This window comes from Nyctereutes procyonoides, unplaced genomic scaffold (genome assembly GCF_905146905.1).
Source record: "Nyctereutes procyonoides isolate TBG_1078 unplaced genomic scaffold, NYPRO_anot_genome, whole genome shotgun sequence".
Taxonomy (NCBI): domain Eukaryota; kingdom Metazoa; phylum Chordata; class Mammalia; order Carnivora; family Canidae; genus Nyctereutes; species Nyctereutes procyonoides.
The window spans coordinates 44,158,425-44,174,820 of record NW_026575131.1 but is presented as its reverse complement, the minus strand read 5'-3'; the positions used below and the strand labels follow the sequence as shown (position 1 = coordinate 44,174,820).

General features: G+C 50.5%; 1 protein-coding gene across 3 annotated transcripts; it reads right to left on the bottom strand.

Annotated features, from left to right (window-relative positions):
* Nucleotides 1-415: 415 nt before the first annotated feature.
* On the bottom strand, nucleotides 416-15,774 carry TMEM161A (transmembrane protein 161A). 3 transcript variants are annotated; one of them, XM_055343892.1, is made up of 12 exons: nucleotides 15,719-15,774; nucleotides 12,741-12,844; nucleotides 11,973-12,053; nucleotides 11,507-11,604; nucleotides 11,245-11,401; nucleotides 9,167-9,318; nucleotides 2,252-2,312; nucleotides 2,010-2,153; nucleotides 1,790-1,903; nucleotides 1,469-1,643; nucleotides 1,248-1,344; nucleotides 416-996 (listed from the first exon to the last, which is right to left on the bottom strand). In XM_055343892.1, the coding sequence occupies exons 1-12, from the start codon at nucleotides 15,719-15,721 to the stop codon at nucleotides 743-745; spliced, it is 1,440 nt and encodes a 479-aa protein (XP_055199867.1). In that variant the 5' UTR covers nucleotides 15,722-15,774; the 3' UTR covers nucleotides 416-742. The 3 variants fall into 3 exon arrangements, with proteins under 3 accessions (XP_055199867.1, XP_055199869.1, XP_055199868.1); XM_055343894.1 differs by lacking the exon at nucleotides 2,010-2,153; XM_055343893.1 differs by lacking the exons at nucleotides 12,741-12,844; nucleotides 15,719-15,774 and adding an exon at nucleotides 11,754-11,842.
* Nucleotides 15,775-16,396: the final 622 nt, after the last annotated feature.

Sequence of the window (16,396 nt, the reverse complement as noted above, 5' to 3'; positions counted from 1 at the left end):
GCCAGTTCTCTGATTTCCTTTGCTCCCTAGTGCCCCCCTGACCCCGCCCACCCATCGGTTTTCCATCTTTTATCTTCTTATTCCTCCTGCAAGATTCCTACTTTATCTGTCATCTCCATCTCCCTGCCTTCTCATCCCCCAGTCCCCTCCCAGGGCTCTCCCCCACCCTCCCCTCCCTCTTGCCACCACCCCAGCCTCCGCCCCCCCTCCCCCAGTCTTCTTTCTCTACTGATTTGTGGCCTCTCCTCTCAACATTGTTGCATTTCTTCTCTCCCCACCCCCTCCCTTCACTTCTTGCTCCCAGGCCTTTGCTCACAGTCTGGGTGGCCCTGTGCTCTCCTTGGTCATTCCTTTCACCCAGCACCCAACGCCAACAAGCAGAAAGCTGCCTCCCAAACCACTCCAATCCTGATAGTAAAAATCAGCCTGTTCTTTTATTTGTTCAGAAGAATGACCCTCCAACCTGTGCGTCAAATAGCGGGGCGCGGGGGCATGCCATCCAGGGACAATGGCCCTGGGATCCTCTGGCACGGGGCCCAGGGCAAGAGTTTTGAGGCAGAAACATGGGACCCAAGGGGCCCAGGGCTCAGGCACTGCGGTGAAGTGGGCGGGCACAGCAGGCGCTGTGGGGCCCCCCAGGCCCACCTGGCACCCGAGGATACTGAGGCACACGCGGAGGAAGCGGCCCTTACACCGCTGGCTCAGGCCCGGGCCTCGGGGCCCCAGGAGTGTCTGCAGGCGGCTAGGAGCCCGCCAGGTGCCGCTGGAAGTAGAGGCCGAAGAGGCTGGAGAGCAGCTGGCAGGCGGCTGTCCACCAGATGAGGAAGGTGAGGATGGCGCGGAGGAAGAGGGGCGTGAGCAGGCTGCCCAGGGCCCCAGCGATCAGCGCCGCGGTCTGCTGGGCCTCGTCGTCCCCGAGGCCCCCCAGGCGATCGTGGGTGGAGGACGGGGTCGGGGACGGCACGGGGACTAGGCCCGGGCCCCAGGAGTAGCCGCCTGCGAGAAGAGGAGGGTGGAGACGGGACGAGTAGAGGTACAGGCGGGTTAGACCTCTGGGACCCCCAATCGTGCTGACCCCCCCCCACCAGCCTTCGGGTCCACCTCCCAGCCCCGCCTCCACCCTCCAACCCCCCCCCCCGCCCGCCTCCTGCCCCCCACCCCAACCTCGGGGGGGGGCCCCCCTCCTACTCTCCCCTCCCCCGGGGCCATCCAGGCTCCGCCCCCAGCCCACCCCACCCACTTCTCACCCAGTGTCTTGAGCAGCAGGGTGCAACTGAGGGTGAAGATCAGCGGCGTCAGGTACTGCAGACTCACCACCGTCACGTAGCAATAGACTCGCACCACCTAGGGGGCAGGTAGCAGTGGCTACGTGGGAGGGGTGAGCGGGGCAGCCTTCCGGGCTGCGGGTGACCCCCTTCAGACCCCTGCCCTGAGCCCTGAGTTCCCTCCCAACCTTCGGTGCCCATACCCGCCTCTGGATCTCGCGGGCCTCTATGCGGCCGGCCTCCCGGCGCAGCTGCTCCACGCGGGCCTTGGCCAAGCACAGGTAGGCCTGCAGGTGGGGCCTGGTCACTGCCAGCCTTAGCAGGCACAGTGCCACAAGCACCCAGAGGCGCAGGGAGTCGAAGGCTGAGTCCGACAGCCTGTGGGGAGGGGAGTGAGGGGCTAGGGAGGCCGCCCCTGCTCCAGGATCTTCCCCCAGCATCCAAGGCTCCTCCCTGAGCCTCAGAGACGGGAGTACACAGAAGGGCCCCCACTGTCCTCCCTCCCAGCCCCACCAGATGCGCACAGGGAGAAGGGCATCTCCCCAGGTGGTGCCTGGTGCAGGAAGTCTCGTGCAATGGGCTTGGTCCAGAGCCACAGGATGATCAGAGGGGACAGGAAGCTGATATGAAGAAAGAACCTAGGGGCAAGGGCACAGAGGAGTGAGGCCTGGGCACCCAGCATCCCCTTAGCCTCTTCTTTAGATTCTCCACCTCCACTCCCACCCATCTGGCACTCTACATAACTGCAGTGTGGGCCGGTCTTCCGACATGGTCAGTGCATCCAGGTGTGTCTGGGCCAGCCGCAGGCCCGGAAAGGTGAGGAAGGCACCTAGCATGGACCCCACGAATGCCAGCCCTATGCGGATGGCCAGCTTGGCCAGTGGGAGCCTGGGGAGAAGAGAAGGGTCAAGAGGCCCCAAAGCCCATCAGCACCCCACCTGCAAGTTACAGCCTGCTCTTGTACCACCTCACTTCCCAGGACTCACGCCCAGTCCCAGCCCTGCGTCTTCAGAAGTGGCTCCAAGTTCTGGGTCATACTGGCCAGGCCTGGGGAAGACAAGGAGAGGGCAGTGTCTAATAGACCCCTGGAGGGGTGCCAGGTGGCTCAGTCAGTTAAGTGTCTGGTTTCAGCTCAGGTCATGATCCCAGGGTTCTGGGATTGAGCCCTACACTGGGCTCCTTGCTCAGTGGGGAGCCTCCTTCTCTCTCTCCCTCTGCCTGCTGCTCCCCCTACTTGTGCTCCCTCGCTGTCAAATAAATTTTAAAAATCTTTAAAAAAATAATAGACCCCTGGAGCCTTCAGTGTCTGCTCTGACCCCCTCCCACACAGACTTTTGCTCCCCAGGTAGGAATGCACCAGTGGAGCCAGGCCCTGTGCCAGGCAAAAGGATAACATTGTGCCCTGGTTATGTGCATTTTTTTTTTAAGAATAGGAAAATGTAACAGGCAGACACCCTTGAGTGGACTGGGGGACATGGTTGGGGAGAGCAGTGGACCACTGAGTCTGAGCTTCCTGGATTATACCAGGAATCCAGAGGGGCATGAAGGACTCCCATAGAAGAAAACCAAAGGCCTGGAAAGAATCCTCAGCTCAGGTCCTCAGATTTTCCACAGAGTAAAAAGCAAATAAAAATGAGCTCACAACCCAATTCACCAAACACACCAGGGAACAAATCACCAAAAAGGAGAATAAGCAGGGGGAAAAAGACAAATTTAAACCCTTCAGACTACAGAAAAATTTCAGGTGTTATTATGTGAAATTATTGAGGAAAATAAAAGGTGAAATCACAGAACAGGCAACATGAGGCTGCCTCAGATGACCAGGTATATTTGCAAAGGGACCAGGTAAGCTCTTCCAAAGGGAAAATATAATTATTGAAATGACAGGTTGTTGTTACATGGCATATTCAAAACAGCAAAAGGAGGAATGAGTGAATTGGATCTGAAGAAATCACTCAGATTCCAACTCAGAAAGATGAAAAGGTAGAAAATATGAAGGGAGATTAAGGGATAAGGGGGACAGAATAGAAAATCCAGCATAAGTCAATTAAGAGCCCCAGAGAGAGAAGGGAAGAGAGAATGAAGGAGAGAACATGTTGGAAGAGAATAGTTGAAAAGACTGCAGAATGAATGACACACACAAAATATATCAAATCTGAATAATACAAAGAAATCCATACCTAGACACTGTAGTAAACTGGAATACCAAAAACAAAGAGACCGCAAAGCAGCCAGGTATTTAAGACAGATCACCTATAGAGGAAAGACAATTAGACTGGCAGCCAATGTCAACAGCAATCACAGAAAAAGAACAAAAAGAAGGTGAAACGGTGAGATGTAGAAACAATGCCAAATAGGTCAGTAATCATAATAAATGTAAGCAGGTTAAAACTTTGAAGTTAAATGACACAGACTTAATTGAAAATATCCAGCTGTGTGTTTCTTAAGGAGACATACCTCAACATAAGGTCCCTATACGGTTGAAAGAAAAGGGATGTTAAAAAGATACGACAAATACAAAAGAAAAGTGGTATTGTATATTTGAGAGTTGCTAAGACAGTAGATCTTAAAAGTTTTCATCATAAGAAAAAAAAAGTTGTATCTGTATGGTGATGGATGTTAGGCAGATTTATTGTGGTGATTGTTTCGTAATACATACAAATATCGAGTCATTATATTGTATACCTGAAACTAGCAATAGTATATGTCAAGTGTATCTCAACTTAAAAAAAGAAGCCAAAAAGGCTATATTATTACCAGATAAACTAGATTAAGACAAATATTATTAGAATCAGAAGTGGTCAATATATCATAAGATGGTTGATTCACTAGGTATATATATAGCAATTCTAAACTTGTAAACACCTTGTCAATTAGCCACAAAACATATAAAGAAAACACTGACTAGGGCACCTGAGTGGCTCAATCAGTTAAGTGTCCAACTCAATTTCTGCTCAGGTCATTATCTTGGGGTTGTGAGGTTGAGCCCCACACGGGGCTCAGCACTGGTCATGAAGCTTGCTTAGTATTCTCTCTCTCCCCCTCCCTCTGCCCCTTCCCTCCTCTAAAAAAAACAAAACAAAAAAAAAAAACAAAAACAAAAAACAAAAAAAGAGAGATAAAGAAGAAGAAAGAAAAGAAATTGCAATGAAAACTTTAAATTACCCAGAACTGCCTGAAGATGTAAATTACAAGTCAAAACTTAAGGAATAGACAAAAGTGGGACTTAGTCAAATATTTATAGCCTTACATGCTAGAAATGCTAGCATAGAAATAGAAGAAGCTGAAAATTAATGAGCTAAGTAGCCAACTAAGAAATTGGAAACAAGAAAAAGAAGCCTACCAGAGTAGTGCTATAAAAGCCAGAGGTCCTAGCCACGCAAAAGGGAAAGATCGAAAAAAGATGAAAGAAAATGAAAAGAACCCACAATTCACTAAAAATACAATTGTACACCAAGGTTATTCCATGGAAAACACTCGGTTTGATCCCTACCTCATAAGACGGTAGTGAATGACCAGGAGTTTAAGGGTTTACATGAAAAGCAAAATCGAAATATTGTGTTGGAAAATACAAAATGTCTTTCTGATTGTAGGGAAGGGAAGGGAATATATTCAAGACAAAAATCAACTAAAATAATGAACTGCTATTCATCAAAAGAGGTGAGGGGTGCAACTATAGTCAACAACTCAGCCCAAAAAATGTGGCGTGTGCATACACAGAGAATAAATAATGCAAAAATGGCCAAATGAATCTAGATCAAGGGCATATGGGAGTTCATTAGAAGATTCTTCCAACCATTATGATGGTTTGAAATTTTTCAAAATAAAATATATAAGATTTTATTTTTAAGCAATCTCTACACCCAACATGGGGCTCAAACTACAACCTCGAGATCAAGAGTCACATATTCTACTGACTGAGCCAGACAGGTGCCCTACAATTCTTTTTAAGAGAAAAAAAAAACAAAACCCACAAAGAAAGTACAAAGCCATGCCACAAATTTGAAGATACACTCCCTACCACCACCACATTTTAACTTCTTTAAATTTGGGATACAGGGATGCCTGGGTGGCTCAGTGGTTGAGCATCTGCCTTTGGCTCAGGGCATGAACCCAAGGTTTGGGATCAGGTCCCACATCAGGCTCCTCGTGGGGAGCCTGACTCTCCCTCTGCCTATGTCTTTGTCTGTGTCTCTCTGAATAAATAATTTTTAAATAATAAAATAAAATCTTTGAAAAAGAAAAAAAATAGGCAAAGGACTTGAATAGACAATTCCTCCAAAGAAAATATACAGATGACCAACAAACATGAAGATGTGCTCAACATCACTCATCATTAGGCAAATACAAATAAAAACCACAATGAGATAGGGTGGTCACTCTTAAGAAAAAAGTAAAGGGAAATAAATGTTGGTGAGGGGCACATGAGTGGCTCAGCCAGTTAGACATCTGCCTTCGGTGCAGATTAGGATCCCAGCATCCTGGGATTGAGCCCCGCATCGGGCTCCCTGCTTAGTGGAGTGTCTGCTTTTCCCTTTGCTTGCCTCCCTCCCTGCTTTCTCTCTTTCTCATGCTTGTCCTCTCTCTCTCTCTCTCTCAAATAAATAAATGAAATCTTAAAAAACAACAACAAAAAAATGTTGGCAAGGATGTGGGGAAGCTGGAACCTTCGTGCACAGCTGGTAGGAATGTAGAATGGTGCAGCCACTCAAGGAAACAGTTTGTCGATTCCTCAAAAAAAATTAAACATAGAATTACTACATAACCCGGCACTTCCACCTCTGGATCTGTATCCAAAAGAATTAAAAAGCAGGGACTTGTACATCCATGTTCATAGCAACACTGTTTGCAATAGTGAAAACATAGAAGCAACATAAATGCCCATTGATACATGAATGGATGAGCCAAATGGGATGTATTATGCAAAGGAATATTATTCAGCCTTAAAAAGAAAGGAAATTTGGACCCAGGCTACAGCATGGATGAACCTTAATGATATTATGCCCAGTGGAAGAAGCCAGTCACTAAAAGACAGATACTGCAAGATTCCCCTCATATAAAGCATCTAGGGTGGTCAGACTCGTAGAGACGAAAGGTAGGATGGCTGGTGCCAGGGGCTGGCGGGGGGGTGGGGAGGAATAGAGATTCAGTGTTCAGTGGGGACAGAGTTTCAGATTTGCAAGGCGAAAGGTGGGGGTGAAATGGATGGTAGCGATGGTCGCACGACAATGTGGATGTGCTTCATGCCACTGAAGTGTACACTTAAAAATGATGAAAGTGGGGACGCCTGGGTGGCTCAGTGGTTGAGTGTCTACCTTGGGCTCGGGTCGTGATCCTCGGGTCCTGGGATGGAGTCCCTCATTGGGGTCCCCGTGGGAGACCTGCTTTTCTCTCTGCCTATGTCTCTGCCTCTCTCTCTGTGTCTCTCATGAATCAATAATAAAATCTTAAAAGAAAAAAAAAAGACCACTAAAGGCATTGTTTTCCACCATTAGACTGGGAAAAATCAAGCACTTTCCATAGATCTCAAGTCATTTGCACTGGACTATGTCCCTAGAAGGTTGGTGCACTCACCACCCCACCTCACAAGCAGGGAGGAGAGGCAGGAGGCTGTTGCAATCTCACCCATGCTTGCCCGGGGTGACTGGGACTCAGTGGGTGGCCTGTATGCAGTGTCCTCACTCTGAACCCTGGGCTGCGTGGCTGGCGGGAGTGCTACGAGAACAGCTCTGAAAAAACGCTGAGGCACCATCTTAGGAAGGTGAACACATCCCCATCATCCCCAAATCCTGTGCCCAAAGAAATGCCTGTGTATGCGTACAAGGAAACATGTACAAGAATGTTCCCTATAGCAACCGTGAAAAAGCTCAAATCTCAAAACCACCTAAATCTCCCAGCACAGAAGAATGGACAAATGAAGACAAGTGGCCCCACAAGAGAATGTCATTCATCCGTGAGAAGAGGTGAACAAAAGCTGCTCAGACTGACATGTCCTCGTTTTGTAAACAATATTAAAAAGACAGAAAGCACCAGTTGGCAGATCACATACTGGCTAACACCATCCACAACAGCGAGCAAACTGTATGATGAATTCTTTAGGGACAGAGACATATGTAATGAAACTATTTTTTACAAAGGCAAAGGAATGGGGTGGCTCAGTGGCTCAGTCGAACCAAGAATCCGACTCTTGGTCTCAGCTCAGATCTTGATCTCAGGGTTGAGTTTAAGCCTTGTGTTGGCTTAAACTTATTTATTTAAAAAAAAGAAAAAAGCAAATGAATGATAAACACAAAATTTGGGAGACCAGTTGGGGCTGTGAGTAGGGGAGGAAGGTAGTGGGACTGGAAAGGAACACCAAAGACATGCAAGAAGGTTGAGAATGTTCTGGTGCTCATTGAACAAGAGAGTTTGTTACATTATTTTGCTTTGTAATTTACATATACATGTTCTATATGTGTGTGTGCGCATGTGTATGTATACATATATATGTCAAACATTATGTAATTTTAAAAACTGAAAAGCAGGGAGAATTGGTGAAGATAAAGCTCAAGAAGCACAGCAAAACTGCATGCCATGGTGAATATTTTGATCTTTATTCAAAGACCACTAGGGTCTGGTATCAGGCAGAGAAGTGATATGATCCAAATGGTATTTTTAAAAGCTCACCCAAAAAATAGAGAAAGACAAAAGAAAAATGGGAAACTAAGAAAAAATATTTTCACCTACTATCACACATAAAGGTTAATGTCTCTAAAATATAAAGAGCTCCTACAAATCAATAAAAGGGTCAACAACTCAATAGAAAACTGGGCAAAAGAACAGATTTTTTTCTGGAAGGCAGAGAGAAATTACTTTTCCACATAGGAAAAGATGCTCAACCTCACTTATATTTTCACCTATCAGATTTCCCAAGACAAAAGAAAAAAAAGAAAAAAAGAAAGTCTGAGGAAACACATTGAAGAGGATATGGGGAAATAAGCACTTCATTCTTTTCCTAAATGGGAATTTACAACATCATCAAAATTAAAAATGCACTTCCGGGCAGCCCCGTGGCACAGCAGTTTAGCGCCACCTGCGGCCGGGGGTGTGATCCTGGAGACTCGAGATCGAGTCCCGCGTCGGGCTCCCTGCATGGAGCCTGCTTCTCCCTCTGCCTGTGTCTCTCTGCCTCTCTCTGTGTGTGTGTGTCTCTATGAATAAATTTTTTTAAAAAATGCACTTCCTTGCACAGGACCACATGTGCAAGGGTATTCCTATACGACACTTGTAAAACAACATGGTTGTGAACAACAATGTTTACTAGTGAAAGATTTAGATATCCAGAAGTAGGGGACTGGTTAAATAATCATAGAACATCCATAAAATGAAATACTATGTGGGCATTAAAAAAAAAACACACTGTATGTACAGTTAAGGGACAACCTCCAAAGTAATGTTTTTAAGGGGAAAAGAGCCATAAACACTACTGTTTTATGGGGGAAAAAGAAAGTGATCCCCCAGTTTTCCTCTTGGAAGGAGAGTTGGCATGGGTGATTTTTTACTCTATGTATATCCTCTTGTACTTTATGAATTTTGTGCCATTTATCCATTTCCATCACCAAATTAGAATAAGTAGATAGGAAATCATTATGGCTGCTGGGGAGAGGGAAGATAAGGGCAGCAGAAATACCCTGCAAAGAACTATAGCTGCAGGCTGCCATCAGAGACAGTGAGTCAGGATATCCTTTTGCCCCAAAGCCCCAGGAGATGCCCAGGGTAGCAAGCGGCCATAGAGACTACTCAGGCCCAAGCAGTACCCTGCCCCTTCACCTAGTATGTGCTGGTGGAACAAGCCACTCAAACCCCACTTCCACAAGGGAGTGGCGGCCGTGGTGACCCCATGCCTCAGAGACTGAACATACCTGGCGCCAGCCCCAGCTCGAGAGTGTCCTCCTGGACCACCTGCACCAGCATGGCCAGGAGCAGAAAGAGGAAGGCAAAGGTGAGGCAGACAGAGCGTTCGCCCCCTTCCTCGGTGCTGAAGTACAAGCGGGTCACCATCAGGAACATCTTGCTGGGGATGAGGCTAAGGAAGCCTGGAGCAGCTGCAGTGCCCCCTCCCCACTCCCCCACTCCCAGCCAAATTATCCCCCCAACCCCAGAGCTCAAAACACCAGAGCTGGGGTTTGGAGTCTTGGGGAGCAGGGCAGTGATCCGGGAGAGGAGTGAGCTACCCAACAAGCCCAGAACACAAGGTCCATGTTGCTCATGCCTGTGTCAGCAGGCTTGGGGTGTGTGGGTGGCAGGCATGCCTGGGCTTCCAGCTCGGCCTCATCATACCACCTATAGCCATTCCTCTTTTTGTTTTTTCTTTTTTAAAATATTTATTTGTTTGTTTGTTTATTTAGAGCTTGAGTTTTAGAGCTTGTTGGGAGGAGCAGAGCAGAGAGGGGGAAAGAATCTCAGGTCAACTCCATGCTGAGCAAGGAGCCCAGTTCAGGGCTCGATCCCATGATACCACGGAGATCATGACCCCAGCTGAAATCAAGAGTTGGAGGCTCAACCAACCCGTACCTGTGGCCATTTCTGACTAAAATAGCCAGCAAGGGACACCTGGGTGGTTCAGTGCTTGAGCGGCTGTCTGCCTTTGGTTCGGGTGGAGTCTCACATCAGGCTCACTGCAGGAAGCCTGCTTCTCCCTCTGCCTGTGTCTCTGCCCCTCTTTCTCTGTGTCTCCTATGAATAAATAAATAAAATATTGAAAGACAGGGCAGCCCAGGTGGCTCAGCGGTTTAGCGCCGCCTACAGCCCAGGGCATCCTGAAGACCTGGGATGGATCCCAAGTCGGGCTCCCTGCATGGAGCCTGTTTCTCCCTTTGCCTGTGTCTGCCTCTCTCTCTCTCTCCTCTCTGTGTATTCTCATGAATAAATAAATAAAACCTTAAAAAGAATAAAATCTTTAAAAAAATCTAGAAGAAAGAAAGAAAGAAAGAAAAGAAGAAAGAAAAGAAAAGAAAAGAAAAGAAAAGAAAGAAAGAAAAGAAAGAAGAGAGGATCCCCGGGTGGCTCAGCGGTTTAGCACCTGCCTTTGGCCCAGAGCCTGATCCTGGAGTCCTGGGATCGAGTCCCACATCGGGCTCCCTGCATGGAGCCTGCTTCTCCCTCTGCCTGTGTCTCTGCCTCTCTCTCTGGGTCTCTCATGAATAAATAAATAAATTATTAGAAATATTATTATTAGAAAGAAAGAAAGAAGAAAGAGAAAGAAAGAAAGAAAGAAAGAAAGAAAGAAAGAAAGAAAGAAAGAAAGAAAGAAAGAAAGAAAGAACCAGCAAGTCTGTCTCTTCGGGAGGTCTGGCCTCCCTGACCCACCTAGCCTGGCTGCATTCATGGCAAGAAAATCTCCCATTCCTCAGAGAAACTATCAGAGATACAAGGGCTGTATCTCTAATCTGCCCTGAAAGAGACCCACGGGGCTTTCCAGAACCAGTGTGGGCTTCCAGACGGACTCTTCTTCACAAGCCCATCCCACAAGGGCCTTTCTCAGACTTGGGCCTTCAATGTACAGGTTTGCCTCTGTTCCCCAGGCAGCTTAATAAAAAAACATGCCAGAGGGAGCATGCCCCTGCATCTGGGCTGGTGACTTGCTCTGACCAAGAGAATGGACGGGGTGGGGTGGGACAACTTCCTGCAAAGCCTCAGGAGGCTCTCAGCACCCCTTCTTCCTTGCTGATGTTTCTGGTACTTGGAGGAACCTCGGCCTCACCTGCTGGAAGATGGGACCCCTTAGAGCAGGGATAAGGAGGCCCGGCTGAGCCTAGCCCAGGAGGAGAGCAAATAAAACAGTGACCATTTTACACCACCCAGTTTGGGGGAGTTTTGGGGGGTGGCAGCCGATAACTGATAGGCCAATCTGGGGGTGAGGGGGGTGGAGGAAAGCTCGAGGCCCGCTCCCACCTGCCTCCCTCCTCCCGCACCCACTCGGCAGCCTGAGGAAGGATACATGGAGAAGGCAATGGTGAGCAGGCACCAGAACACTGCGATGTTGGTCTCCTTGGCCGGGCCCAGCACGTAGTAGTAGGCCTCTGTGAAGACGTACACGCCGCCCGAGTACACGGCGAAGTCCACGAACCACTGGTACTCCAGGAAGAAGCGCAGGACTGCGGGGAGCAGCAGCTCAGCGCACAGGCCAGCGCTGGACCCTGCGCCAATCCCCCAGGGTGTGGGCTGAGGCTGGGGTGCTGGGGACCCAGCTGGGCTGTTACCGAGGGCATCAACCGCTGTGAGGGGGCAGGTCTCCAGCTGGAAAGGGGCGTCTCGGGGCACAGACAGGGGCTTTTCTTCACTATAGCCATTGGCCCACCTGGGGAATGGGGTACGGGGAAGGAGTGTCAGAGCACCATCCTCAGTTCTCTCCTCCTCGCCAGACGTGGCCACCCACCACCCCAGGCTAGCCTGAGAGGTCCCACCGGGCCACCATCAGAGCACAGGAGGAGCTGGCTTGGGAGGTACCTTCTCCCCAGGCCTGGGTTTCTGCACACCAGGGTGCCACGCCACCCGCTCACAGGGCTGGCCCAGAGCAAACTTCCAATAAGCATTAGCTGTCAACGGGAAGCAACCAATGAATGACAGTGCCATCTTCTCAGCCTGGGGGGTGTCCACCACTCTCCTCGGTGCCCAGATCTGCACCTGGAAGGGGAGCTGCTCCCCTGAGGCTGGGGGCTCACTCACCGCTCCTTCCTGCCTCTGGGCCTCGGCTTTCCCTCCAGGGCCCGAAGCTCTTCCTCAGTAGGATGCTTGTATCGGAAGAGACTGAGGGCAAAGATGGGGAAGTCAGGAAAGCTCAGGCATAGAGGGTTCAAGGCAGTGAATCCTCAGTCCCAGGGCTGGAGTCAGGAGAGCTGGACCCGAAACGCATGGGGACAGGCTAGCAGGGGCCATGCAAGGCCAGGGGAAGGCTCAGGAGGTGGGTTAGGGGTTTGCTGGGGGAGTGCAGCGAGAAGTTCTCCGGAAAGCCAGGGTGGCGGGGCATCCCGGACACCCCTGAATCTGCTGGCTATCTCTTCTGGTGGAGCAGGCATGTGCATTGTTCTGGAAAGTTCATGGTTTCCACCAGATCTCAGAAAGGGTCCAAGATCCAAACAGGGACGAAAAGCATTGCAGGAAACAGGTCTCAGCGAGACTAGCGTGGAACAGGGGGTTAGGATCCAGGAAGGCAGGGAGTGGAGGAAGTAACTGTTCTTCCCAGTGTGGAAATGTGGTCTCACGGGTGTGTACAGCTGTCAAAACTGCCCCAACTGCGTGTTTCAAATATTTGCAGTCTATTGTACGTCAATTATATCTCAATAAAGTTTTTTAAAAACCAAAACCAAAAAACTAAAAAATAAAAATAATAAAAAACCAAAACCACTTCGTAGGGCTGCGGCAGGGTTTGAAGGAGGCAGAGGGGGCGGGCCTGGTGGGGCTCCTCCCACCGCCCGGGGCGGGGATGTGGCTCACCTGCCGTTGCAGAGCAGCCAGCGTGCGAAGGAGCAGTGAGGAGCCAGCCTATGCATGAGGGTGGCGGTGAGCAGGGTCACCACCAGCTGCACTCCCAGGACCGCCTGGGGAGAGGGGACATGAAGGGCAGCGTCTGCCAGAAGGTCACAAGCTCCCTCCCTGGGAACTCAGGCTATTTATAGAGAGGCTGGGGCCAGGTTGGGGAGGGTGGATCTCCCAGGTTCCAGCAGCATCTTGAAGGAGGGGCCTGGGGTGGGGTCAGACTCAACCCAGGGAGCCCCTGCTGTGTGTGGATTTCCTCCACTCCCTACCACCACCACCTAGCTGGGGTGTGGGGTGGCGGTGAGCACCCGCCGGAGCAGAGACTAGGGTTCGTTTCTGGCCTCCGCTATGGTTTTCAGGTATTCATCTCCCTCAGGCCTCGGTTTCCCCATCTGGAGATGGGGTGCTATTTTGTTTCGTGTGCTGTCAAGACCACTTTCCGGACCTTAGAGGAGCATACCCTGTGAAAGAGGCACCCCTCCCACGGTCCCACCCGCACAATGTGGTGCACCCTGGCAGCTTCCCCCTGTCTTTCCCACCAGAGATTATCCTGATGAATCCATAGCCCTCTCCTCCTTCTCCCTCCCTTTGTAATCGACTTCCTTGGAAAGCCTATTTCTGGCCACTATCAGTGTCAGGACACGTTTGGGTGGGATGACTTTTTAAATTAGGAATTTCTCACTAAGTTCTACATAACAAACTATTTAACAATTCATAACACGTTTTCCTATATTAATTTTAAAACGTTTTAGAAGAAATGCTTTGGGTAATCAGTCTGAAGCTCAGTTTTCCTGCTTGAATGCAGTAAATACCAATTTGGTATCAGTAATTATGTAATTATACAAAATTATGTGCTCAGGAGTGCTGTCGACTAGTATTATGATATTATAATTAACAACTAAAAGTGAAATAAAGATTACTTTAATATTAAAATTAATTATTAAAATGATTCTTTAATCGGGCAAAAATATGCTAACTTTAATAGGAAAAGCTCCAGCGTGATGCGTATCCGGCCAACACAGTAATTCAGAATGACTGCTGAGAAATCCATCATTACGATAACTAACAGGATATTTTCTCTATGCCCGTAACTCATAAACCAGAAACATTTTTTCAGTACTGAGGTCGGGGCACCATCTTTCTGGTCTCTAAATCTCACAAATCTCCTATTCTCACTACTCACCCTCCCTAACCCTAAAATGCAGACTGGCGAGTAGTCAATAAAGAACATGGGCATGGTCAGTCAGGGGGCCCCCTTTCAAGCCCAGTGAGGCAGGCCTCTCCTCCTCCTAGGATCCTCTTCTCCCCTCCCCATGCCCCCAGAGCCTTCCACCTGTGCCTCTACAGATATCAGATCCTGGGGCTCCCCTGCCAACTTTCCTTTTTCCCTCTTTGGCTTCCACGCTGTGACTCAATCTCCTGCTAGGTTTTTAACCACTGTTGGCCCAGCACAACCCCAGCACAGAGGCACCTCTAGCCTGGACTTCCATGCCGCCGAGCTCGAGCTTGCGGATCAACTCTGTCTCGGAGGCCCCAGGACCCATCCATCACTCCCACGGACACAGCCCTCAGCCCTTCCCAGTGAGTCAGCATGTCAGTCAACATCCAACTCCTTTTCACAGCCTGCAAGGCCTGGTGGGCCCAACTCTAGACACTCTGCCCAACTGCTCGGCTCTCTTGGTAGCCCTCTCTGTGTCGAACCCCTGGGTTCTCCATCGCAGACCCCTATCACCCTCTGACACCTCCCAGGGCGGGGACCGTTGTTCAGACCTTTCGGTTCCAGCACCTAGGACAGGCAGGATAGAAGGAAGGAAGGAGAGAGGGAGGGAAGAAGGAGCAAGGAAGGAGGGCAGGAGCAGGGAAGGAGGGAAGAAAGACAGGCATCCCTCCGCCTGAGGCTCCTGAGGTCGGTCCAGGGGCGTTTCTCAAGCCCCGCCCCCCAGCAGCCTCTGTCTTGAGGTCCTGGCTCTGCAGGTTTCCAAAGATATCTGGAGCCCCGCATCGGCCCACGTCCCTCTCCTCCTCAAAGCCTTTCCCTGAACCTACAATCCAAGAATGTGAGGATTTTGCTACCTGCGAACACCAATGAGATATTTCTCCATCCTGTTCTCGAGAACCCTTCCGCCCAGCTCCCACTGCTTCCCGCAGCCCGCGCCGGCCTGGAACCGCGTCGGCTTTTCGGGGCTTTTCAGTTCGGGCGCCTCCCAACGCCCCTCCTCGGGCATTCCCCCAGGCAGGGCCGGGTGGTCTTCTAGGGCCCCTCCCTCCGCCCAGTCCGAACATTTAGGGGTTGGGAGCTCCTGCTCTCGCCCCGCTTCAGCCTGACCCACCCAAGTGGCCGGGCTAAGTGTGAAGAATAACCCCAATAGACTGGACCCAAAGCCGCGTGAGACCTGAGGGTTTCAACTGTGCTGTCTCTAATTCTGGGACGCTCGCCCGCCCGGAGGCCACCCAGATCCCCTTGGCCGGGCTCCTCCTCTCGGGGCTCTCCCTGGCCCTTCTACAGGCCTCCATCCACGCAGTGGCCCCCCATCCATCCGCAGGACCCACGTCGCCAAGCGTGGGCTCCGGGGGGAACCCCAACCTCCCCAGCGACGATCTGTACGTTCCCGGGGCCCCGGGCACCTCTGCAGCGCTGCGACCCCTCGGCAGGACCCCAGGCCCTTAGAGGGCCCCCAGGGATTTTTCCAGAATTCCCGAGCGCTCGGGGGCCTCCAGTCCCCTACCTAGGCAGAACCCTCAACCCCCACATAGGTCCCACAGGGAGACTGGATGGACCCAGAGAGGGACACATGGCCCTCTGCGCGACCCAGAGTCCCTCAGAGCTCCCAATCCCCACAAAGGGATCCCCGCCCCCTCGGTGTCTCCCCGGACCCCCTCAGTGGGATCCCTGGGCCCTCCATCAAGGCCCCCCGGACGGCGGGCGGCCGGCTCACCATGTCGCCGGCGGGAGCGAGGTCCGCTGACCCGAGGCTCCGTCCCCTCGAGGGAATCTAACCAATCAGAGCCAAATCTGTTCTGACAAACAGCCCGAAAGGCCAATAGCTGGAGCAAACCACGGGGGCCACGAGGTCGCTCGAGTTGCATGCCGGAGGTTGTAGTTCAAAGACGCTCGGCACGTTCAGGCCTCGGCGGAGTCAGGACTCTCTCTGGGACCCTGTGGCCGTCCTCTCTGAGACTCAGTCTCCTGGCATCTGCACCTATCTCGCAGGTCTGAGGCAAATGCATTCATTTATCCACGCACTGCCTCCCACTGGAGAGTTCTGAACGTGGAACTTCCCTGATCAAGAACATTCGGGTGCTCCCACTGACTAGACTCTCAAGTGCTCAGACTGAATTCTTATACCTGTACCTGACTTCAGTCAGCTGCCAGCACTACACACTATAATACAGCTTGCCACTGGCCATGCTACCCCATACCTCCAGGCCCCTCTAAATGCTATCTTTCATCTTGGACTACCTCCTTTCTCAGTGCTTTTTGTTTGGCAAAGCCTTATTCATCTCTATCAGCCAGGACTCTGATTGCACACACACACATGTACTCACACACACCCCAACTTAAATGGGCTCCAGCAAAAAAAGGGGAAAATTTTGTGACAAAAAGCTCTAAAAGT